Source organism: Rhizophagus irregularis, chromosome 17 (genome assembly GCF_026210795.1).
Source record: "Rhizophagus irregularis chromosome 17, complete sequence".
Classification (NCBI taxonomy): domain Eukaryota; kingdom Fungi; phylum Glomeromycota; class Glomeromycetes; order Glomerales; family Glomeraceae; genus Rhizophagus; species Rhizophagus irregularis.
In genome coordinates this window covers 2,293,688-2,318,618 of record NC_089445.1, presented here as the reverse complement: position 1 = coordinate 2,318,618, position 24,931 = coordinate 2,293,688, and the positions used below count along the sequence as shown (strand labels likewise).

Sequence of the window (24,931 nt, the reverse complement as noted above, 5' to 3'; positions counted from 1 at the left end):
TCTTGCAAGTGATACAAGTTAAATCGCAGTAGAGAAGCAAAAACCACTGATGGCTGGCAATGGGATAAGATTACATATAATCCTCTCAATGAAGAATGGAGAGAGATAGAGCTTGACAACTTGACTCGTGTATTCATCTCTAGTTTCAACTTGCTGTCAAGCAGATTTTTGATAATGAATCTTTTTAAGACTTTCCATTCATAGCTAAAGTAATCATATCTGGAAGGTATGTCGAGGACTTCAGGCTCATGCTGGAGGGTATCGGTGGGAGTATATAGATGCAATGGCACATGGACATTATTCCAAATTATTTGTCACTTAGTCATCTCAGCCGTTAAATTTTGATTTGTTAATATCTTATAATAGGATTTTAATTGAAATAAAAAAAAAAAATAAACAATAAATGTAATGTAGTCAGGATTATAGTGCACCAATATTAATTTCAAAATGATACAGTTATTTCTTATTGAATAATGAAAGTAAAAAAAAAAACTTTACAAGAGTACACAAATATTTAAGTTACATAAAAATCTATCAACATGTTGCATGAACTGTTATCTTTATGACACGAAAGGGCTTTAGAATATTGCAAAAGCCAAGTGCTTGAAAAGCTTTTAATATAATTGCATTGAGAAAGTAAGAAGCCAAAAAACCATATTAGATATTAAGCAATGCTGCTAATTCCAAATCAATTGGTGAAGTTACTAAATTGAAATCAGTTGATAAGCTAATATTAATTCTTTACTTTATTAATAAAGTTTTACTCATTAACTTTTAAGGAGCTAGAAAATATAACTCTATTAATGGAATAGAATAAGATTGGAAATATGTCTAGATTTTACCCAATAAGGATCAAAAAACTAGAAAAGCAAGTTAATCTATTACTTCCAGAGCTAGAGTATAATCAAATATTACATGTATAATAATGGTAAATATTGTAATAAAATTCCTTTTGATTTCAGATTTCTGTCAATTGTCAATATACCAAAATGCCAAAATGAAATGTTTAACAGTTTGAAAGAGTTAAGTCTTTTAAATCACATTAAAAAATACATAGAAATAAATATTAGAAAATACATTAAAGTAAAGGAAAAGTTAAATCCATCAGTTCAAATTAGTTATTTTAATATCTATAAACTTACTAATTTTATCTGGCATTTTTTAGAGGTTTATGTAATAGTAAAATTTTTTTAGAGAATAAACATTAATAGTTATTACTTTATTATTATGTCAAATAAATTGATAATTCATTTTTTTTTTTTTGGCTGCAGCACATTTGGAACCTTTATTAGTAAATTAGGTGAACCATTACATTGAGAATACGTGAATAGAAAACATAAACTAATATTATTAGGAACCAAACCATCCATCTATCATTCAAGGCAACCATATGTATACTGTTAGGTTGGAATTCCAGACTGTTGAAGTAAGTGTGCTTTAGAAAGCATCCTTTCTTAGAGAGGATCTCCTCCTCCAGGTCTTTGTCCTGTAAGTGCCCAACAAGACTCACTGTAACTGCAATATGAAACTTGGAACCAAAAAAAATAAAAAGAAGTCCAACAAAAAAACTAGGGTAAAATTTATAAAAATAAAAAAAGGGGATTAGTAAAATTTGAGTAACAAGTAACCACTATAGTGTCCTATTCACCCTGCCTATAGTTCGCCAATAGTCCAGTCATCCCATCAGTTGACTATTAATTGATAATTCATACTATTAATAATTATTTTATTAAAATAATTAAATTAAATTATGAATAATAATAATTATTAAAAATAATTAATAAATTAATAATAAAATTAGCTGTAATATATTGTGCTGTTAATATTAATTAAATTTATACATATCATTCAAATTTAATTAACTAATTCCAAATTTCAAATCCCAAATTTTCCATATCCCTTAAACTGTAGGGGCTAAAATTAATTTTAAAAATTTTTGAATTTTTACAATATCTTAAGATCAAGTGATTATAAAAAGATAAAATTATATTTGTTAGATTCCTCTTATTAAGATGCATTTAATAGTAATAAAATCATAACTCTAAAATTAATAAATAAAAAGTTATATTAATTCATAAATTTTTAGATTTTATAAATTATCCCATCACATAATATTTGTAGAAGGACAATTTTATTTCTATCAGATTCTTTTCATTAAGACACATCAAATGGTGGTAATTTATATTTCTAGGATTAATGGATAAAAAGATATTACAATTTAAAAAATTTAACTACTATTTGTTATAATTTGTCAATAATCAAATTGAACTTTTTTTTTAATTTTTACTTAGAAAATACTATAGAATTTATTATAAAAATATTGGTTTATGTAATAAAATATTTTAAGGTATTTAAAAGTGGCTTTAATTAAAAAATAAAATTGCAGATAAATTTGACTGCAAAAGAGTTTAAGGGTTAATAATACTAAATTCTAAATTTCAAATTTCAAATCCAATTCTAATAATTAAATTCAAATTTTTATTTTAATAAATATTTATTACTTTATTTTTATTCTTATATAAATTATTTAATTAGCTTAAATTATCCCAAAACTAAAGATTATATATATTTATATTAAAATAAATCAGTCTGTTATTTTAAAGAGTAAAACCAATAGAATTATAATTCTTTAAAACTATTTAGTAATTAAATTTAAATAAAATTTTTTTTACTAAATATATGGGATCTTTGCAATAGAAAAATACGAAACTTAAAAAAAATATTAATTTTACTTTATATGCTAATTATGGTTTTTTTTACTAAAATAAATACAAATTTAATATTAATTCAATTTTTAATTTTTTTTGAGTTTTGTACCTTTCTATTGCAAAGACCCCATATAATAATTGCAAAAAAATAATTTTTAAATTTTTTAAATTTGCTTTTTTTATTTTTATATATTTGAAATTCTTTTATTATATTAATTTTATACTAATAATTATTTATATATTTTTTTTTCTTTTATTTACTTTACTTTTTTAATAATTATATTTTTTTTAATTTTATAATATTATTTATTTTATTTAATTTTATAAAAATATATAAAATAAAAATAATATATATACTATATAAGAAAATTACTAAATTTTACCAATAATAATTTTAATTGAAATTCTATTAATAAATTGTACTTAAATTAATTTAATTTAATTTATTTTAATTTATCAGTCACTGGTCATTTCAGCAAAATTAGTGGTGAGATTTTTTATACTATGATATTATAATACAAATTCTTAATATGATACAGTCTTTAGATATATAATATTTATTTAATATTTAAATTTAGCTAAATTAGTTTGATTAGTTAAAATTCATTAATTTTTAAATTATAATTTTGGCCAGATTTATAATGCCAACCTAAATTTTGTTAAAAATCAGAATTTTTAGGTTAAAGGTAACACCATATTAATGCAATGTAACACTTTTTCCAACAATAGTAAACATGTTTGTTCAAGATTTAAAAAATATTTTTAACCCTTTTAAAAGTCAAAAACTTCACTTTATTCAGTTGTATTTGACCAGTAAAGGTTATCAATTATATGGTTATTTTGATATAGCAAACTAAGAAAACTTTTTTAACTTTTTTCTTTTGCTTATTTTTTTTAAATATATTATAAATATCTTTTATTTTAACATTATTTTAAATATAAAAAAAAACATTTTACTTATTCATATTATACTATTTGTATTTATGGCTTAACAAGGTAAGCAAACCTAATATCCAATATGAATTTTTCTATAAATAAATAATTTTTGCTTTATTTTCTTATTAAATGAACTAAAATTTAAAAATTTTAGTTTTTTTAATAAATTATAAAAATTTACATGATTACTACAACACTAAGATTTAAGTAATAAGCATTAAAGGTCTAATATAGATAAACAAAAAAATATTATATTTTGACTAGTTTTGCGATTTAAAATTATTTATAACATCTAAAGCTCTAAACAGTTCAGTTCAGTTCCATTTTTCAGTTCTTTTCTAATTGATCAGAATCCATTTTGCGCAATAACTCACCATCCAGTGATCGTAAAAACCTGATCAATAGCTCGTTGGAATTGTTTCGTTGAGATGGTTCGAATGGTATCAAAATCATCTTTCTAGCATCAATAGATGGCGAGTTATTTTTTTGAAAAATTGGCAAAATTAACTCTCCATCTATCGATACTAGAAAGATGATTTTGGTACTATTCGAACAGGACCCCAGATATCTAATATAAAGGTCATAATGGACTTTTGGCCAAAAACACCCCTTTTTGCTGAAACTCAAAAAATCGTTTTTTGTAAATATCTCAGCATCCAGTAATTCAATTTTAATGAACTTTTTTTTATTTTGTAGCCCTCATTTAGCTCTACAATTTAAAAAAAAGTTCATCAAAATTGGACCACTGGATGCCGTGATATTTACAAAAAACGATTTTTTGAGCCCCTGAAAAATGGGCCAATCTGCCGAAAGTGTGACTTATGACCTGTTTTGGAGATATCCGGGGTCCTATTCGAACCGGCTCGATGAGATGATTCCAACGAGCTATAGATCGGATTTCTACTATATATAGGGTGAATTAGGATAAGACAATGCCGAATTATTACGGCAGCAAAATAATTACGCTGCCGTAATGTCAAAATAAATTACACCGCTGTAATGCCGTAATGCCAAATTGCCAAATTGTCAAATTGTTAAATTGCCGAATTGCCGAATTGTCAAATTGTCAAATTGTCAAATTGCCGAATTGCTGAATTGTTGAATTGTCAAATTGCTGTAGTGTTAAACAAAATACACTGCCGCAATGCTAAATTGTAAATTAAATACTTACAATGTATGAATTATTTTATTTTTATTAATATTTATAACACCCATTTATTAGCATTTATTAACTATTTATAATAAACAATAAAATCCCAAAAAAACCATAATTGCTAACTAAATTTTACTATTTAAACGGTTAACATTAGCAAAAATATCATCTACACTAAACTCTAAATCACTATGATCAACCTCTTCCAGCTCAATATCTTCTCTATTTACATTATTCAATTTAATTAAATTTCCAACTAATAAATTTGAATCATCTTCATTTAATTGATCATTATTTTCTTCTTCCTCTTCAGGTATTAAATTTTCAAAAGGGTCATTATTATCATTGTCATCATTTATTTCAAACATATCTGAATCAAGTGTAAGTGATTTGGCATAATCCTGCATTATTTGATTAAAAGCATCTTCAGATAGATTTTTGCCAGCATAATTAAGTTCTTGCTATGCATTTAATGAATGCAATTGAGCCATATTAGATACTTTTTCTACTTTAAGTCTAATGAAAGAAAAAAATTTATAATTTAGATTATTAAAATTTAACAGTTAATTGAGCAAACAAATATTATAAATATACATACCTGCTTCATCTTTTTTGTGTAAACCAATTTAATATAGAAAAAACACATTCACAGCTAGCACTATGGGGAACAATAGAAAGAATATATAAAGCTAATTCTTGCAAATAATGATTGGATTGTTTACATCCTAGCCACCATGATGAGGAAGTTTGAAGTTCATCAACGTAAGAAAAATTATAAGGAGATTTATAATTATCATAATCATTCATTTGAATTGCAAGTGCTAATGCTGAATTAGAACCTCCACCAATTTTTTGCCATAAAGTTAATGCTTTTCTTTGAATTATTTGATATGTTTCAGGTATTAAACCCTTTCCACGATACTTGGGATGTAAAAAATAAGCTAGTAAGTATAATTCAAAATCAAATTGTTTCCATCTATAATTATAAAATTGGATACATTTTTGACGAAATTCTTTCAATTCCTCTGAAGTTTCAGTAGGTAAAGCTTTAATTGAAATGGCCATTTGAATAAGCGCAAAAAAAACATCTGCCATGGTTGTATTTTTGCATTCAACGCTTTTTACAGCATTTTTTGCAGGTTCCAAAATGTTTGCAAGAGCTTCAACATTTGACCAAAAATTTTGATTATTTACCAAGATTCGTAAGGATTGATTCATTGCTTTTGAATTATCAATCAACATCTAATAATGTAAATATAAAGATTTTATTTAATCCAATTTTTTAATTTAATTTAATTTTAAATTTAAATTAACTTACATTTTTAAAAACAGTTTCTAAACGTAAAACTGATGAACAGCAATCCCATGCAGTACTCCATCGTGTTTTGACAGAACTCTTTAATCCACCACCAACAATTAATTCTTTTTTGATTTCTTCACGAAGAATAGCTCCAGACTGGTGTGATTCAGTAAAATATGTCACAAAATTTTGATTTTTTGCCAATGGGATCTTTTTCATAATATCAGTACATATTAATTGAATGTGGTGAGCAATACATCGAACTGGCATAATTCTAGGATACTCATCCGAAATTAATCGCTTAGCTAATTGCATAGCACTAGCACCATCTGATACTACTGAAGAAAAACGTTGTGAACCTATGTCTGTAAGAATTTTCTTTATTTCTTGAGCAGTAAAAAGACCAGTATGTGAGTCTTTAGAATAATCCTTGACTTTAATTACATATTCTTTTCTTTCAGAAGTAATGACTACAAAAGAAAAGTAAGAATGATGGTTGCTACTGATTCAGCCATCTAATACTTTAGAATTAAAATTAAATGTTAATAATTTATTATATTTTCTTTTTTAGTACTAATATCCAAAAAAATTTACCTAAAGAAAGATTTTCTTGTCTCTCGAGTATTTCCTCCATATTAACAGTAACTCTTACTGCCTTATTATTAAGCCAAGTATTACTTAATGTCTTTCTATCTGGAAGCTGATAACCAGCACATAAATTCTTTACTAAATCAATAAAAAATGGACTTTCTACAATTGAAAAAGGAACGCCATAACAAACAAAAAATCTGGTTAATGCTTTGTTATAAAGATTTCGTTGTCCAGGATCAATTGATGATTTTTGTAGTTTAGATGTGATTTTTGGTTGAATACCAGATGCAATCTCTTCATCAAGCTTTCATTTCTTTGTAGTAGATTTCTCAGAAGATTGGTCACAAGATTCTGAAAGAATTTTAAAATACTGTTTTTTCACATCATTTTCACATTGTAATGCTAAATGCGCCATCATATCTGGAATTCTGCCTCTATTCCAAGCATCTCCACAATATATACAAACACAGGCTAAATGACCACCTTTTCTACTTTCTTCTTCAATAAAATAATTCCATACTCCGTTCTTTTTTTTGCCAGGCTTTTTTGGTTCAAAGTGTTTTGGTTCAATATCATCAAGCTCATTTTCAAGATCAAGCGGTTCTAAAAAAGTATCCATTGCATCAAAGTTATTAGCCATATTTTTTAGAAAAATAGTGTAAACGTGTAATGGATTTTTTTTTTGATTTTTTTTTGATTTCAGTAAATGATAATCGATTAATTTAACCAATTAAATAATAGAGGTTGAAAAAAAAAGCATCCCGTAATTTCAAATAAATGTATCATATGAAAGAATTATTCCTTAAATTTATATTTTTTAAATAAAAATTATAAAGCTAAATAAATAACAATTGAATTTTTATTACAAAAAAAAATATATTTTTCTTCAAGCAACTCCAATTTTTAATACAATTTTATAAGTTTTACAAATTGGAAATTGGTTACTTTATTATTAAAACACAAACCTGTAAATTAAAGTTGCACCGAAAAATATCTTAAAAAAAAAAAAGTTTCCTTATGAAAGGACCCCGAACAATATATAAATAGGTCATAGGAAATTGGCAAAATTTTACTATTAGCTCTACGCATTTTTTCAGGGCCTGGAATTATTTGATGACAACAGTCGCTACTAAATAAAGTAATATATTTCTTACCAACGTTATCAAAATTTATCTAAAAAAGGAAAGATTTTCATAATTATTTTAGCCTATTCTACGCGTTATTTCTTGTTACCTATTTCAGTATTGCTCGGGGTCCTCTTCTGAACCATCTCAAGTAAAAATAAGAAAAGCCTCAAATCTAAAAATACTAGCAATTTTGTATAAATTTTTAAGTTATTGTCTTATAGGATTTCTCTCTATTTACTTAGAAAGTAATATCAACCTACTTTATACTAAAGGTCACTTCAAGAGAAACCAAAGTGCTATTACTAAAAAAGAGAAAAAATGAACGTTAAATAACATTCCTAAATGAAATTAATTAACTTCACATCAAACCTACCTAATTTCAAGAACCGTTTCAAGTAAGGCTGACGAAACCTAATCAGGATTTCGCGAAATGTCAAAATCTCAGTTTAAACTATAGAGAAATATTTCATCAATTGTGACACTTAAATATATGGCAAAACTCCAATGGTCTTCAACTAGCCAATTTTTCGTTGGAAATTGTTCATTTCATTACATCTATTGTTGAGTTATCCATTACAGTTTGTCAGGTTTGTGATGGCTATTCCTAAATAAAGAAGAAAAGAAAACATTAATAAATGTTTCTTAAACAGAATTCTGAACTCCCCTCCCAAAAACTTACATATTCCAGTTCGTAAGGTTCGTAATAGCTGTTCCTTAAATATAGAAGAAAAGGAAATGTTTAGCGACATTTCTATAATAAATTTTTTTAAAAAGCTTCCTCTCCCTCTCCTCTATACCGTTCATTCCACACACAAGTCCAAGCCAGCCTCCTTTATACAGCTATACCGTTCAGTTCAGGTCAGAATCTAAAAAAAAGGAAGAGAAACATTATTAAATGTTTCTATATAGTAAATTTTAAAAAAATACCTTACCAAGTCAAGTCTGTTTTAAAGTCCTTGCCAAACTGCCAAAGTAGTTCCTGGAAGAAAATCCACGTCCGTTCCTAGAAAAAAAAATAAGATAAAATAAAATAAAATAAAATAGAAAATAATAAAAATATAAATAAAGTAAAGAAACTTACCATTATGACCGTTATCTAGAAACTTAAAAGAATTATAAGCAGTAAAGTCATGAAAGACTTTTTGGGTTATTTCTAAGGAAAAAAAAGATATAACGATAATAAAAAAATTTACTGAACCAATCGGAAATTTTATGGAGCGAGTGGCTGTGCATGTGCAATTTTTATTTTCTTTGTTAAATTAAAGTTAGTTCTGTACTTCTGTTAGTCGTACATATGACTACAAATGGAAAAAAAATATCAGCAAATCCTATTCGGCATTACGGCATTACGGCATTACGGCATTACGGCATTATGATAATTCGGCATTACGGCATTATGACAATTTGGCATTACGGCGGTGTAATTCATTTTGACATGGGTTGTTTGAATCGATGTTGATGTAATATATTACGCTGCCGTAATGCTGAATTGGTGAAATATCAGGGGTAATTACGCCCCCATGTATAGTTTCTACAATCACTGAATGGCAAGTTATTGCGCAAAATAGATTCTGATCAATCAGAAAAGAACCAAAAAATGTAACTGAACTGAACTGTTCAGAGCTTTAATAACATCCAAATAGACCTAATAATATTATTTTAATAAAAAAAATTTTTATTGATGTCCTAATTAAATATTTTAACAAAATTTATAAATAACAAAAAATCTGGTATAATAATTATCCTTCTAAGTTTAACAAATAATATTATGTTTTCAAAGGACTCTGGACATCACATATATAACTCACATTTGAGTTTTAGCAAATTCAATCAAAATTAGGTTAAACTCATAATTTTAGATAGAGCAAATTGATTGAAAATTAATTAAAAGTCATAATTATGAGTTTTAGCAAATTGTGTTGATTTTACAAAGTCATATTTTATATTTGAGCAAATTGGTACTTTTTTTTTGAATTTAACTTATCCTTTTTTTTTAACTTTTATTGATAATATTTTAAAATATTAGTTTCGGGGTCCGGGTTATATTTTGGCCAAAATTAAGCATAATGCAGGCCCAAAACTGTCCGATTAGTTTCGCAACATTTTTTTTATTTTCAGTTTTTTGCGATTATGTCAGCATCCAGTAATCCGATTTATGCGGATTTTTTTTAATTTGTAGAGCTCGATAAGGGCTACAAAACAAAAAAAGTTCGCATAAATTGGACTACTGAATGCCGAGATAATCGCAAAAAATGTGATTTTTTTTGAAATTTAGGCCAATTTGCTAAAAAGTTATACTCATATTTTGAGTTTTAGCAAATTAGTATAGATTTAAAATGTGATAATTTGATTTTTAGCAAATTAGGTCTATTTTAGCAGAAGAAAAAGTGCTAAATTCATGCAGATCAGTTATGAGTTATATATGTGATGTCTGGGTCCTGTTTTCAAGTAGAGAGATTCTAAACTTTCACTAAGCTATTCGCAACCTTTTTGGAACTTCTTTTGATATTTTCTCCAAAATATAATATTTAAGTCTAAATAAAAACTATACTTGGTAAATTTTCAGGTTCCAAAAGGTAAGAAAATAATATATTTTTTTTAATATTTAGTAATTTACAAATGTTTTATTAGACATGAACGTTCTGAATAGCACAAAAAAATTTTTGCACCATGATAGTCAATTAAAAGTCATGTGATTACACTCTCCCTTTAAAAAAAGCTTTTGCTAAAAGTTTTATTGAAATCAAAAAAAATTTTTTTTATTATAAAAATTGACTTTTTGCGGTTTACACAAAAACTACTTAAATAACTATCTTTTTCAACTTAGTAAATCTTTTTCTTCTTGTAAAATTACATATATTTTTAAACTGTATTTCACATCTACTTTTAAGTTACATCGAAGGAAAACTTCATTTTTAAAACAAACTTTCTTGTATATGCAAAAAAAAAATTATTATTACTAAAGGGGAAATGATAATGAAAATTTATAATACATATGACAAACTATTAATTTACTTAATTTGTATAAGCATTGTATTAAGAATTTCTTTTTTTTAGCTATATGATGAAATATTTAATTATAGTTACACAAAATTATTTTAATTAATAATCAGCAAGTGATCTGAAATAACTACTGACTATTATATTATTTTATTTTTATTTTTATTTTATATTTCAATCTTTAATATTTAATAATTATGATTTTATGTAATTAATTTATCAAAATATAACTAAATCAACTTGTTTAGGAATTTTATTTTTGTAATAGCTTAGTATATTATATATTTACCTTTATTCATTTAATAAAATGTGAATTAATTCTTAAAAAAAATCAATAAATTATACTATATATACATTAAAAAAATCTCTATTTTCATATTATTATTATTATTTTAAAAATTTAGAATTTTTAGTAAATAAAATTTTATTTATTATTTTTATATATTATATTAATAATTACTACTAATAATTTTTAATTTATAAAATTAAATTAATAATAATACCATTAAATTGAAAATACCATATAAATTTATTTAATTTAATATTACTAAACTATTTTTTTTTTATCTAGAAAATTATTACAGGGACCCGTTCATATTACCGACAATCATTTTATCGACACTCATATTACTAACAATCATTTTACCAACAGGTACATTTTACTGACACTCATTTTACTATCAACACTTATAGTATTTATTACTATTTCACTACCCACTTCAGTATGAAAATTATAATACATATTTAATATAAAAGAATTTACCATAATATATAAATAAAAAATTGATTAATATATAACAAAATGTAAAATACTATGATATTTATATATAATAAAATAACTTGAATTTAATATTTAATTTTATCAATTTTATTTTTTAAAAAATTTATTTCAGCTTCATAATATATTGTACTTAGAATTGTTTTTAAAAATTTTCTTAATTTAGTTTATATAATTTGCTTTTTTTGTAACTAATTGAATATAATAATGTATTGTATATTATTTTAATTAATAATAAATAATAAACTAATAAAAGTTTTATTTTAAACAATAATAAATAAACAATAACAAAATAAATAAATAACTATTTCTATATTACTTTATTTTATTACTTACTTAAAATTATATTATTATTTTGTCAGTAAAACGTACCTGTCGGTAAAGTGAATGTCAGTAAAATGATTGTTGGTAATATGATTGTCGGTAATGTGAACCAGACCCACTATTACATTTTTATTCTTTAAATTTTTAAAGTATTAATTTTTAATTTTAATATTATTATAATAATAAAATTTTATATTTTATAATATTATTTACTTTATCTAAATTTAATATATAAATACTGTATATTATAATAATTATTTACTAATTCTAGAATACTAAAATAAAACTTAATATAACTTTATATTTTAATTTATAAATAATTTTACCTAGTACTTTATAAATTTAAAATCTTAACAAAAGTTATAAATACCATTTTTAATATTTTTAATAAAATAATATCAAATTTCATCTATCTAAATAAAGAATAAATTATTCTTTAAAAATTTATTAATTAAATTAAATTATATATATTAATTACTATGATAATAAAAATTGAAAAATTAACTAATAAAAGTTATTAAAAATTACATAATTACAATTTAATTATATAATATTGGTCTATAGTAATAAATGGTATTCTTATTCTTTTAATAATTATTTATTTACACTCATAGATAAAAGTTTTTTATTAAATTATTTTATTATACTAGATAATATTTATCCAACTTTTTCCTATTAGTTAATATGCAATCCAGTTCTTGAAAAGTTATTTCATCTATTTGTAAATATAGAGCAGATTTTTTACTTTGATTATTAGTTTGGAATATTAAAGTTTTATTTTAAAAATTTTATTTTTGTTTATTTGTATTGTTTTTAATTAATTTTTACTAATTTCTTATTTTATTGGTATGGTTAATTAATTATTTTATGTATCCTAAATTCTGAAAATTTAGAGAAATAGAATTTCATCAGTCACATCTTTCTATTAACTGGGATGGGTAGCACTACAGAATAGTTTAATTTTGTATTTATATGAAATTACTTTTCAATAAAGTGACTACACGATTCTTGAAAAAAATATTTCATACGGAAAAATTATGTTACGTGAGATGTTCCCTGTCCAATCCAATAAAATTGTACCATTATAATCACGTGTAAACACTATTTCTGAGAAACCACCCTAGCGTCGCCTAGAAAAAATGGTAGCCGGATAGGTTTTCCGGGTTACACGTGATTCGGAAACTGATTTCTGGGTTAGCTTGTTAATTTTTATTATAACGTAGTAAAAAAACTTCGATAAATAACTGAATAAATTAATATAGTAAATATTTAAGTATTTTAAGAAAATTGCTGAAAATTTATTTATTGCTATGATATTATTTATTTTATTTATTCCCAATACATTGTAATTTTGTTAAAGTTTTTCCATATTTTTGGCATTGTTCAACAGTTTTCTAGTGCTTTAATATCTATTTAATTTGTTGTTTGTTATTTTGTTTGATCAGAAATTTCTCTCCTCTTCCTCAAGTGTTTATAATAAGAAACTTTTTCTATAGTAACACGTATTTCAAATTATTTCATGATTACACTGTTTCATATTATTACCAATATTACCAATGAAAGGCGAAGTAAAGGAGGCGTAGACAAGGGTATTTTTGCCATAAAATTGTCGTTTTATTAACGATTTTGCCACGTTTTTTAATTATTCACCTTTTCCAACAATCTGAAATTTTGCAAACATTTTTTAACCATAGATGTCGTTTTGGTTTGTTATATGATTCTTTTAACAATTCTTTAGCCTAAAAAAATTATTTTGACATTAGTAAAGATTAAAAATGCATCTGTATATGAAATTTATACATAGTATTAACATGTCTTGGTCGTGGATGTAACATTTTATGAGAATATTTTTAAACTTTGATTAAGTCCAGTTTTGATAAGATTTCTATATTTATTGTTCCTTCACAATGGTACCGTTATAAATAGGTAGATGTGTCTCTTTGTTTATCTAATATAGGATGCTTTACTTGCCGTTTTCCAAGTTCAATTCGACAATTGCAATAATATAATATATGAAGAGAGTCTTTTCTTTGATTTTTATTCCGATAAACCCATGAATAGCCATCACCTTCCGAAGTAAGTATTATTACAGAAAGATATTGATGAAAAGGTAAAAAGGTAAAAATTGATTTATAATCAATTAATGTAACCGGAAATCAGTTTCCGAATCACGTGTAGCCAGCAAACCTATCCGGCTACCATTTTTTCTAGGTGACGCTAGGTAAGTTATTTCTGAGAGTTTCACAAAGTTTTTAACGAACATCACACGGGTATATGCGTATATGCAGTAAGATCACTTCAAAATCAATCTATCGCGTTTTATTATTATTAGAATTTTGATTTTTTTTTGCTCTGGGCTTATATTGGTTTCCATTTCCTAGTTTAATAAATTATATTATAAAACTCCATTTGGCGTAATTAATTGATAAATTGACGTAATTAGTGAAAGTATTAATTACAACGATATTATTAAATAAGTAAAAAATTTATAAATATATTCTCATTGCTTAAAATAAAATAAAATCTTTAAAAGAGATGAGATATTGTTGGATTGACAGAATTTGATATTGAACTAAAACCTATTATTTGTTCTTCTGATCAATAACTGATTTTCCGATTCAGATTATCTTTCGTGAAAGGTACGGGCGGGAATGATTACCTGATTGGATTGAATTTAGAATTCTATAATCGTTTATGTATTCATTGAAAGAAATTTTCGCTGGTTTTTGTCATTATTTCTTGTGGTGATAAAATTGGGTCTTTTTAAATCTTCTTAATAAAGATGATACTTATTTATTGTAACGATAATGGAGATAAACCATCGGGTTTAAAAAATTAAGAGGGAGAGTTTAATATAAATCAATCAAAGTAAACGTAGAATATTTTCAGTGAGAGTCTGAGAGAGCATCAAAAATAGAAACAATCAAAAATTGGAATGACATAATTAGGATTGATTCATAACTGTTTCCGGAAATGATTTGTGTGGCGTGTAAGTTTCCATTATTTAATTCTGCAGCAAACATTCCTCAATGATATTTACGTAAGTGTTATACAAATATTATCATTACGTAACAATTATTTTTAAAAAAGTTCGTTCCTGGAAATGTTGTTTAAGCCGACTTTAATTGATCAGGATTCACATCCTTATTTGATGATGTTTCCGTATGAATGGTTGATCTATGAAAGATTTAGTGGTTAATTTAAATCATAATGTACAAATTTAATTGTTTTAAAAGAAAATTCAATTGAATTTATTAATCTTAATTCTTATTTTAATTCATAAAAAAAATCTTATGTTTAAAACTTAAGTTGGCTTAGAAACGAATTAGATTTTAGATTTTTTTAAAAGCTTTTGCTTCTTTGAATTAGAACTCAGATCGTCAAAAATCATTACTAATCCCAAATCTTTCTTTTTTTCCAATGGAAGTTCGGGAATTACTGATGATGTTGGTTGAATTGAATTCAAAATTCTATAATCATTTGCATATTCAATGAAGGAATTTTTCAATTCGTTGGGCAAGGATCTCCATAACTCGCCAGCTTTCGCCATTCTTTCTTGCGGTGATAAATTCGGATAATCTTTTACTAACATTTTTTTATAAAATTTGTAAAAGACAATGTAACCGTTTGGGGACCTTTTATTTGATGACATTTCTTAATATATATAAATATAATATATATTTTAGAAAAAAAAGATAATAATAAAGGTGCCCCTTGGTCAAGCGAAAATAATAATAAATTTAGTTTCTTCGAGATGAAGTTTTAACTTAATTATTTATCTTAAAAAAAAAAAATCGAGGTGGGAAGTTTAAAATTTTTCGAAAATGCGAAGGATCTAAATTTTGCCCCAGAAGGAGCATATAAGCATATATATTTACTGAACAGTTTATTCGGATTTGTATTTAGAGTGAGAAGACACTAAACAGACAAGTGAAAAAAAACTGCATATATATATATGTTATAAATTTCTTAAAAAAGTTTTTTTGGCCAAAAATAGATTTGATTTAACGACAAGAAAGGTTTCTAGCCCAGATTTCGATTCCCTTCATCTAATCTATAATCGCAGATGATGCATGCAACTTATCATCTTTCTGGCAATAAATGGTGTCTTGTTCGAGAAAATATAGTCGTTAACTAATTATTTTTTTTATAATACGTTTCTCTCTTAGATCATTAATTGGTTTATATTGTTTTGTTTTTGCTGCGATTTTTTGATTTATTATGCTTACTGACATATAGACAGTATAGACGAACAGAAATAAAATAATATTCAATCCTAATAAATAAGTGTTGCGTTTTAATTTCTTAATTTAATATACAGTAATTAGAATAATATTCGCGAAGTTCTCTGATTCCAAATATGGTTAGTTTAGATCAACTGAACATGTGAACTATTATGGTTCATAGTTACATGATTTCAGTTATTTCAGTTCCGGAGTATAATCTTATAATCCTAAAGAAAATATAAATATGTTCTCAAAAGAAGTTCATTTTACAACTATAAATTATAATATTCAATTTAAGACCAATATTTATGGTACATATTCTCATATGAAAAAAAACACTTTCATATGCTCTATAATAATTCCATCATTTTATATAGCTATTGATGATACCTTCTTTCTTGTCATTTGGAGTAAATTCCGGATTAACAAGACAAATAGATAACAAGAGATTGGTTGTGCGGATGATTGACCATTTTAAATATTGTTCTTCTTTAAGATAAGAGATAACTTTCAAACACAAAAAAAAGAGAATAATAGTAATTGCTTTAAAAGACCTAGTTCAGCATGTAATAATGAGAAATTTTTATTCAATTTTTTGTAGTATAAGAGATAAGCTTTAAGAAGTTCCTTTTATCAACTTATATCATTTACAATCTCCTTTCAACCCTGTTATTATAGTAATAATAGTGCTTTTTTTATACCTTATCTATATTATCAAATATATAAACTTAAAGTAAACTTAAAAAATTATTAACTGAAATTATATATAGTTCAATTTAATACAATAATTTTTTTATAAAAATCCCTCTAACTATATAATGTACAATGAATGGTAAGTTGTTTTTTTTTACATTAACTTAAAAAAATAATAAAATATCTAATTTTTGATACTTTAAAATTTGGAAAAAAATATTATTTATAGAATTGTATACAGTCAACTCTTGTTATAACGAACCCTAGGTTCCAGACCTCAACTTCGCTATAGGGCTATAGTGAAGATTTTAAGAGATTTGATTGGTTAATTCATTATAGCAAGGGGAAATTTATTATAGTTGTCTGAAAAATTCACTATATCAAGAGTTCACTATATCAAGGTTTGACTGTAATTTGTAAAAAAATTAAAAGTAAAAATACTTTTACATTTTAAATAATGTAAATATGTAATATAAAATAACTTGACAATACACTTTTGAAAATGCTATTTTTTTTTTATTAATTAAAAATATTATATCTATCAACAGATATTTTTTATAAGTAAGTATTTATGCAAATAAATATAAATTAATAAAATTATAAAAAAAAATTTACAAAAAATATTAAAATCATATAAATTAATAAGGGGATGGCTAAAAATGACGTCATTTCCTAAAGGGGGACCATGATGATGTTATACACCTTCCATTTTTAGACACTTGTAGTTAATATAATTCTAGCCAGAATTGTATCATTTCCTAAAATGAATGATGACATAGGGAGGGGGGATCAAAAATCCTAAAATTTAAATTACGTCATTTCTGGCCATCCTCTAAGAAAATAATTATATTTAACTGGAAAGGAAATTCACTTTCCTTAATATTTATTAGAATTAAAAGTTAGAATTAGAGTTAGATTAAGGATTAGATTTATTAAATACATTTTTACAGTCTTCATTTTTATTAATTATTCTGGAACTTAAAAATTTTTTATTATTAAAATCTTATTTATAAATTTCTCCTATAATAAAATTAAAAATTTCAAACAATAATTTATATTTTTTCTACAAAAAAAAAAAAAGTTATTGAATAATATTTATAAAAAGCAAAATATTTTTTACAAAAAAATAAAAAATTTGGTTTATTAATTTTATTTATACATAAAAAATTTTAAATTTAAAATTTTAATTTATTATTACTTTAGAATTCTACTTATTCCTAATAGAAGTCTCTGAAAAAAATTTCAAATTTACTAAATTTACTAGTAATTTATTAGCAATCCTATTGGTTAATTGATCTAAAAAGGAAAAAAATCATAATAACTTAGTGTAATATTTTTTTTTTAGATGTATAAATTTATCTATATATAATAAAATCTTTAAAAATTCTTAATTATAAATTTTAGGTAATCTATTTTATAAGTAAGTGGGTTTTTATACTTTATGTAATAAGAATTACTAAATTTAACCAGAAGGAATTTTATTTTCCTATCCCTTTATTTTAATTTTTAATTAAAATATTGACTTGTATAGTAATCTAAAAATAAAATTATATGTAAATTTATGAAAAAAAAAGGTTTTATTAAGTTAAAAAAGGTAATTTTTCAAATGGTTTTTGAGAAAATTACATAATTTTGATTTTTATAGTTAAATTATATTTTTTATGATAAAAATTTTTTTTAAACCAAAAATTGCCAAATTTTTATGCAATTAGCATAAGAAAATTTAATTTAATCCCTATTATTACATAAGTATTTATATTAAATTTACAGTACAATGTATATCAAAAATACATAGTAATATGACAACATTAAATTTTTATTAAACAAGTATCGACAAAACTTTACATATTCTTTTTTTAATATATTTTGATTTTGTCATAATCTGCTATAATACTAATTACAATTATATAAAAAGGCCGTATAGTAAAAATAGTAAAGATTAAAAAAAATAATAGTAAAAATAAAAGTAAAAAGATGGCAAAAATATAATGGAATAAAGGTAAAATAATAGTAAAATAATATAATAGTAAAATAAAATAGTAAAATTGAAGCTAAATAATAATAAAAATGATGGTAAAATAGAAGCAAAAAGATGAAAAAAAATGGCAAAAATAAAGGTAAAAATATGGCAAAAAAATAGTAAAAATAGAAGTGAAAAAATAGTGAAAAGATGGTAAAATAAAAATAAAATAAAGCAAAATAATTGTAAATAATTATAGTTTTGGTAAGATTTTAGCAATTATAATAAGTTTTGTTATTTTTTTCAGAGTTTTACCAACTTTTTAATAAGACTTTTTTTGGTAAAATTTGCTATTTCAACAATTTATTAACTTGCCAAAACCCTCTAATAACTTTAAGTGAAATGAAAATAAAAAAATAGTAATAATAATATAATAAAAAAATGTAATTATTAAATTAAAAATTACTTATTGAAATTAATAAATTTTATTATATTAAAATTGTTTGATAAGTGAAAGTTGAAAAATTTGTATAATAAAAATTGCGGAAACTGTTTTTAACTATTGTTAATAACTATGTTTCTAGTATGTTCTTTTAGTTTACTTTTCCGTATAAGTAACCCAAGTCCTTCTATGCAGTAAAAAAACACTTTTGATATAACTAGTCTAATACTATTACTACAGCCAGCAAAACAAAAGAAAGAAACCAATATTTTCTCAAAAAACTCTGGAGTTTTTCTGAATATTGTAGACTAAAAATCAAGAGTTCTATTTTGGCAAGCAAAAATGTATTTTTCTTATGTGGTTTAGTGACAAAGTCACTTTTTTTTAAAATTATTTTTGGGAAGTTTTTTGGATGTGAGATCTACCAGAAAGAGTCCATTTTTAATAATGTAATAATAATAATACTAAACAATTTGTAATAAGAAAAGACATATTATAGAATAGGAAATAAAAATAAAAATATTATAATTAAATAGAGAAACAAAAAAATAAAAGGATATTAAAATGAAATATATGAATAAAATAAAATGAACAAATTGTAATAAATACAATATAATAAAAAAAAAAGAAAATATATTATATTAATTATTAAGGATAAATCTAATTGTAACAGCCTGTTACGCATCTTATTTGTAACAACTCCAATTTTATCCAATTAAAATTTAAGATCAGGCGTAATGTAAACAAAAACAAAAGATCAGTTGTGTAACTAAGACAAAAAAATTTTTTAAAAAATTTCAAGAAACTGCTTATAACTTAAAATTTTGTCTATGAAACTGTCTTAAGTACATTAAGTAAAAGTTTTCCAAATTAAATTTTGCATATAAAAATTTTATTTGTGAAACATGTATTAAATTTATTATTAAAAAAAAAATGAAAAAAGGATGTTATAAATAAGATATGTAAGTAATGTAACAGGCTGTTACAAATACATTTTTTCAATTATTAATAAAAAATCAGAAGATTTAAAGATAGAAAAAAAGAAAATATTATATTAAAATAAAGTTAAAGAAATATAATAAATAAAACAAAAAAAAATAAGACTAATATACTGTATTTGTAAAAAACTAAAAAGAATGAAGGATAAATATTTTTTTAAATATGTAACTTTTGATTTATAAGAAAATTGATCATAATATAGTAAAATTGGTAATTTAGTTATAGAACTATTAAATGGTTTAAAAAATGAATATATAAAAATAAACTGAAGAGATTTTAGAAATAAAAATAAATAAAGAAAACAAAATACAGGTAAAATTAAAGATGTTAGCTGTAATTTAAAAAAGTAATGTAACACAAAATTTTTATATGCTATAATTAATTAAGGTTATAAAAATCTTATAGCCATAATTCAAAATTTTTTAAAAAATAATTAAAGCTACATCTTTAAGTAAAATTAGTATTTCACACAAATCAATTTGTAAGACAGTATAATTCTAATTAATTCTAAAAAATAAAAATATATTTTGTAAATAACTTTTAATTTGATAGTTTGATTTTAATGATTTTTTTTTATTTTTATTAGGACAATAAAAACTATTGACTAAAAAAAGATTCTGAAATAATATTTTTTGAAGTTTAAATCAAGTCTGAGTCAAATTCAAATTAAATTGAACTTTAGAGAAAAAATTTAATTTGTGTAGAATACTAGATAAAATTTACTAGCAAAATACATAAAATTTAAAGCAGTATTAGCATTTGGCCGCAGTCAAGCTAATTTGTTTGACTGTTGACCAATTTGACTAATCAAATAAAATTAATAGCCAAAATTGTTAGTTAAAGTTGATTGGAAATTGGTCAAGGTTAAGAACTAAATTGGCTATTTTTAGCTGGCCAAAATAGCCAAATCAGCCAAATCAGTCAAAAATTATAGTGATCAAATCATTAAATATTTAGATTTTAAGTTGTAATATAAAGATCTTTTTTTTTATTATGTATTATTATTCTATTAATAATTAAAATAAACTGACTGAAAAACTTTAATATTTTAACTTAACTGAAGTTTAACTTAATAGGAGAGTCTGAAGTATATATGGCCTAGTAAATCATCAGCCAAAAACGTAATTTGTAATTCGAAATATGTAAATAATTACGTAATTCGTAATTAATTATGTATAACGTAAATAATTACGTTAATCGTAATTATCGTGCTCCGCTGTATGATGTTGATGATTTGTAATTTAATTATTTTTTATGCGTAAGTTTAATAATTACAATAAACTATATTTAAGCTATAAACAATACATGTGTTATAATTATTAATTATGGCTATTAGGATTATTATTGAAAATAATAACAGAATTGATAAAAACTTTATCAGCTGTTAATTTCGAAACTAATTCTTCCAAATTTTGACTTTTATTTTCTTGAATTTCATTTAAATCTTTTAATGGCCTTCTTGTAACTTTAATATTACTGTTTGCCGAATTAATAACTTCACGATTATCTAGAAAAAGTTCAATTTTGTTAAATTGATTATCAAAAAATAGAATAAAATTTTAGAATATTACCATTAAGCAATGATTTTGCAACAACGAAATTGTCTGTTGATAAAGTTGATTGTTCCATTGATTCTTCTATAGAAGAAAATTAGAATGCAGGTCATTTATTAATGATTAAAAATTTCAAATTTTTACCTGATCGAATATTATTTTTATTAAAACCAAATGCTTCAACAAGCACTGGTAAAAAAATGGTCTATCCTACACATATCCTACACATATCTTACATATATCGGGTACTCAAAATGTAGAAAATCATACACAAATAATACACATATCATACACATATCGGGTACTTATATATATAGTATACCTATCAGGTACCTGATATATGTATGATATATATATTAGTACCCGATATGTGTATGATATGTGTATTATTTGTGTATGATTTTCTACATTTTAAGTACCCAATATGTGTAAGATATGTGTAGGATAAATCATTTTTTTACCAGTGAAGGTTAAAAGCATTATTTCGTTGAATTTCAGTTTACTGGAATTGCTTCATATCCCTAGCAAGCCCTTGCTCAGACTTATGTCGTGTACTTGCCATACATTCAGAATTTGAAAATCCTCGTCGCTTTAATATTTGTACTAGCGTTTTCCGACCTGAATGGTTACTAATTTTGCGATCATCCACGTTAATTCCGGTTAAGGTAACAATTTTTTTCATAAAGGATTTAATTTCTTTTTCAGACAGCATGTTGCTTATGATACCATTGTCCATTAAATTCAACTGTATAATATGAAATAAAAAATAATAAAAATTTTGACATTAGATTTGTCAAAAAAAAAAAAAAATTTTAATATTTACCTTCACTAATATTGCATGGCTTTAAATAAAAATGTGGATCAGCTTGGGTTGGATGTTTGGTAAAATAATTTTCATACATTTCAATGATACTAGGTATTTCGGGAATGTATAACTTATCACCTTGAGATTCAATATTATTGGCACCGCGTTGATTAGTTTTTGATTTGTAAATGATAACATCAAATCCACCATATTTGTCTTTTCTTCGTATAAAATTTTGAAGCTGCAAATTGAAATGTTCTCCTCCCCTTAACCCTAAAAAAATAGCATTAAAAAAAAAGATCCTATATAATAAACTGGCAGGATCATTGCCAGACATTGCTGGATGATCAAGAATCTGAAGAAGATCATCTTCAGTAAATCCATCAGCACCGTTACGCTCCCCACGACCTTGACTCACAAGACTCTTAACTTTACCATTCAAAATCTGCCATAATTTGTAATATTGATCTTTATCCATAATGTTGATAGGTTTTGAAAGGACAGACTTATTATTCAAATGTCTATTTATTGCAAACATGCAACTATTAACTGAAGAAACATGATATTCAGAACCATCTTTTTTTCTCATTGCATGAACAAATCTACAAAGCTGATCCTCTAATTCTTCTTTTGTATCAACTTTCTCAATCAATCCTTGATAATTAACATCTGTTCTAAATTTTTCCAAAGCTCGTATCCAATTTGAAGTTGAATAATCAGTATTTTTACATCGGCTACTATCAATAAGATTGCGAAGCTCATCATCAGTAGGCTTTTTATAAGTAAAGTTCACCTTTAATTTCTTACAAGGTCGTTTATCTTTATTATCTTGCATCTTTAAAATATTAATAGAAAGGTTTTGTGTAAAAAAAAGAATCAGAAATGGAGAGAAATGAAATTGGATAAAGAAAAAAAATGATAAAAGCTTAATTTATGAGTTTAATTCGAGTTTAATAAAAGTTTAAATAAAACATCATAATGTCACACGATAATATCATTATTGTGCTTAAGGATAAATATACAATTATTAACCAATGCTGCATTCTGATTGGACAGATTTGGCCACTACGTGGCCAAATCCTTACCAATCATCTGCTAGCATTGGTTAATAATTGTAATATTAATCGCTACAAGCACTATAATTTATAATTATTAATGTCTTTGTAATTAATCAAATATATCCATAAATAATTACGTTTAATATAATTACTGTAAATACTATTGGTAATTAATCATATGATATGTAAAAATGCAAAAAAACATGCTGAAACTAATAGTTCAGCAGTTTTACATGTAAAAATAAAAAGAAAATAGTCAAAACTGATAGTTCTGGCAGTTTTACATGTAAAAATGAAAAAAAATCACCAAAACTGATGGTTTCAGCATTTTACATGTAATAATAAAAAGAAAATCACTGAAACTGATGTTCTAGCATTTTTACTTGTAAAAATGCAAGAAAATCACTGAAATTGATAATTCCAGCATTTTTTCTTGTAGAAATGAAAAAAAATGCCAAAACTGATAATTGTGGCATTTTCACTTGTAGAAATGAAAAAAATGCCAAAACTATCAGTTTTAGCGTTTTCACTTGTAGAAATAAAAAAAAATGCTGAAAACTGATAGTTCTAGCATTTTTACTAGTAAAAATGCAAAAAAAGCTAAAACTGATAGTTCCAGCATGTTTACCAGTAGTAAAAATGCAAAAAAAATGCCAAAACTAATAGTTCCAGTGTTTTTACTAATAAAAAATGCCAAAACTGATAGTTCCAGCATTTTTACTAGTAAAATGCAAAAAAAATGCTGAAACTGATAGTTCTGGCATTTTTACTTGTAGAAATACAAAAAAATGCCAAAACAGAAGGTTCTGGCATTTATATATATAAAAATGCAAAAACAATAAAATTCTGATATGACTTTATATAAAAAAAGCACATGACCCATGATCAGCCAATAATATTTACGCTAATTACGTATAACATAAATAATTACGTATTTACGTATTTTTCAAAAAATCTGGTAATTAATTACCAGGATTACGAATTACATATTTATATGAAAATAGGGAATTACCAGACCATGTATAGTCTGAAGTTGATCACAAATAATCATGTGAAATAATATTGGATGTTCAGTTAAAGAAAATAGGTTTTTATTAAAATAATGTAAGATTTTAAATATATAAGTAGAAAATATAGTTATTAATTTCTTGGTTATAAGATTAACTATCTTAAATTATACTACTAAAAATAATGCTCTTTTTGTATAACTTAAATACTACAATATAATTCTTAAATACTAAACTATCTGTAAATTTATCTCTCCCTTTAACTTAATAA

The 24,931-nt window shown here is 24.0% G+C and overlaps 4 protein-coding genes across 4 annotated transcripts; all 4 read right to left on the bottom strand.

Annotated features, from left to right (window-relative positions):
• Positions 1-4,922: 4,922 nt before the first annotated feature.
• OCT59_009225 (uncharacterized protein) lies at positions 4,923-5,204 on the bottom strand (the record flags this gene model as incomplete). The annotated part of the gene is made up of 1 exon (XM_066133396.1): positions 4,923-5,204. The coding sequence occupies one exon, from the start codon at positions 5,202-5,204 to the stop codon at positions 4,923-4,925; it is 282 nt and encodes a 93-aa protein (XP_065999837.1).
• A 1,791-nt stretch (positions 5,205-6,995) lies between these two features.
• On the bottom strand, positions 6,996-7,328 carry OCT59_009224 (uncharacterized protein; the record flags this gene model as incomplete). The annotated part of the gene is made up of 1 exon (XM_025330667.2): positions 6,996-7,328. One exon carries the CDS (start codon positions 7,326-7,328, stop codon positions 6,996-6,998), a length of 333 nt encoding a protein of 110 aa, XP_025171156.2.
• Positions 7,329-14,217: 6,889 nt separating this feature from the next.
• On the bottom strand, positions 14,218-15,836 carry OCT59_009223 (uncharacterized protein). The gene is made up of 2 exons (XM_066133395.1): positions 14,880-15,836; positions 14,218-14,705 (listed from the first exon to the last, which is right to left on the bottom strand). Exon 1 carries the CDS (start codon positions 15,567-15,569, stop codon positions 15,243-15,245), a length of 327 nt encoding a protein of 108 aa, XP_065999836.1. The 5' UTR covers positions 15,570-15,836; the 3' UTR covers positions 14,218-14,705; positions 14,880-15,242.
• Positions 15,837-21,556: 5,720 nt separating this feature from the next.
• OCT59_009222 (uncharacterized protein) lies at positions 21,557-21,866 on the bottom strand (the record flags this gene model as incomplete). Its single annotated transcript, XM_066133393.1, has 2 exons — positions 21,557-21,744; positions 21,809-21,866. 2 exons carry the CDS (start codon positions 21,864-21,866, stop codon positions 21,557-21,559), a joined length of 246 nt encoding a protein of 81 aa, XP_065999835.1.
• Between the last annotated feature and the right edge of the window lie 3,065 nt (positions 21,867-24,931).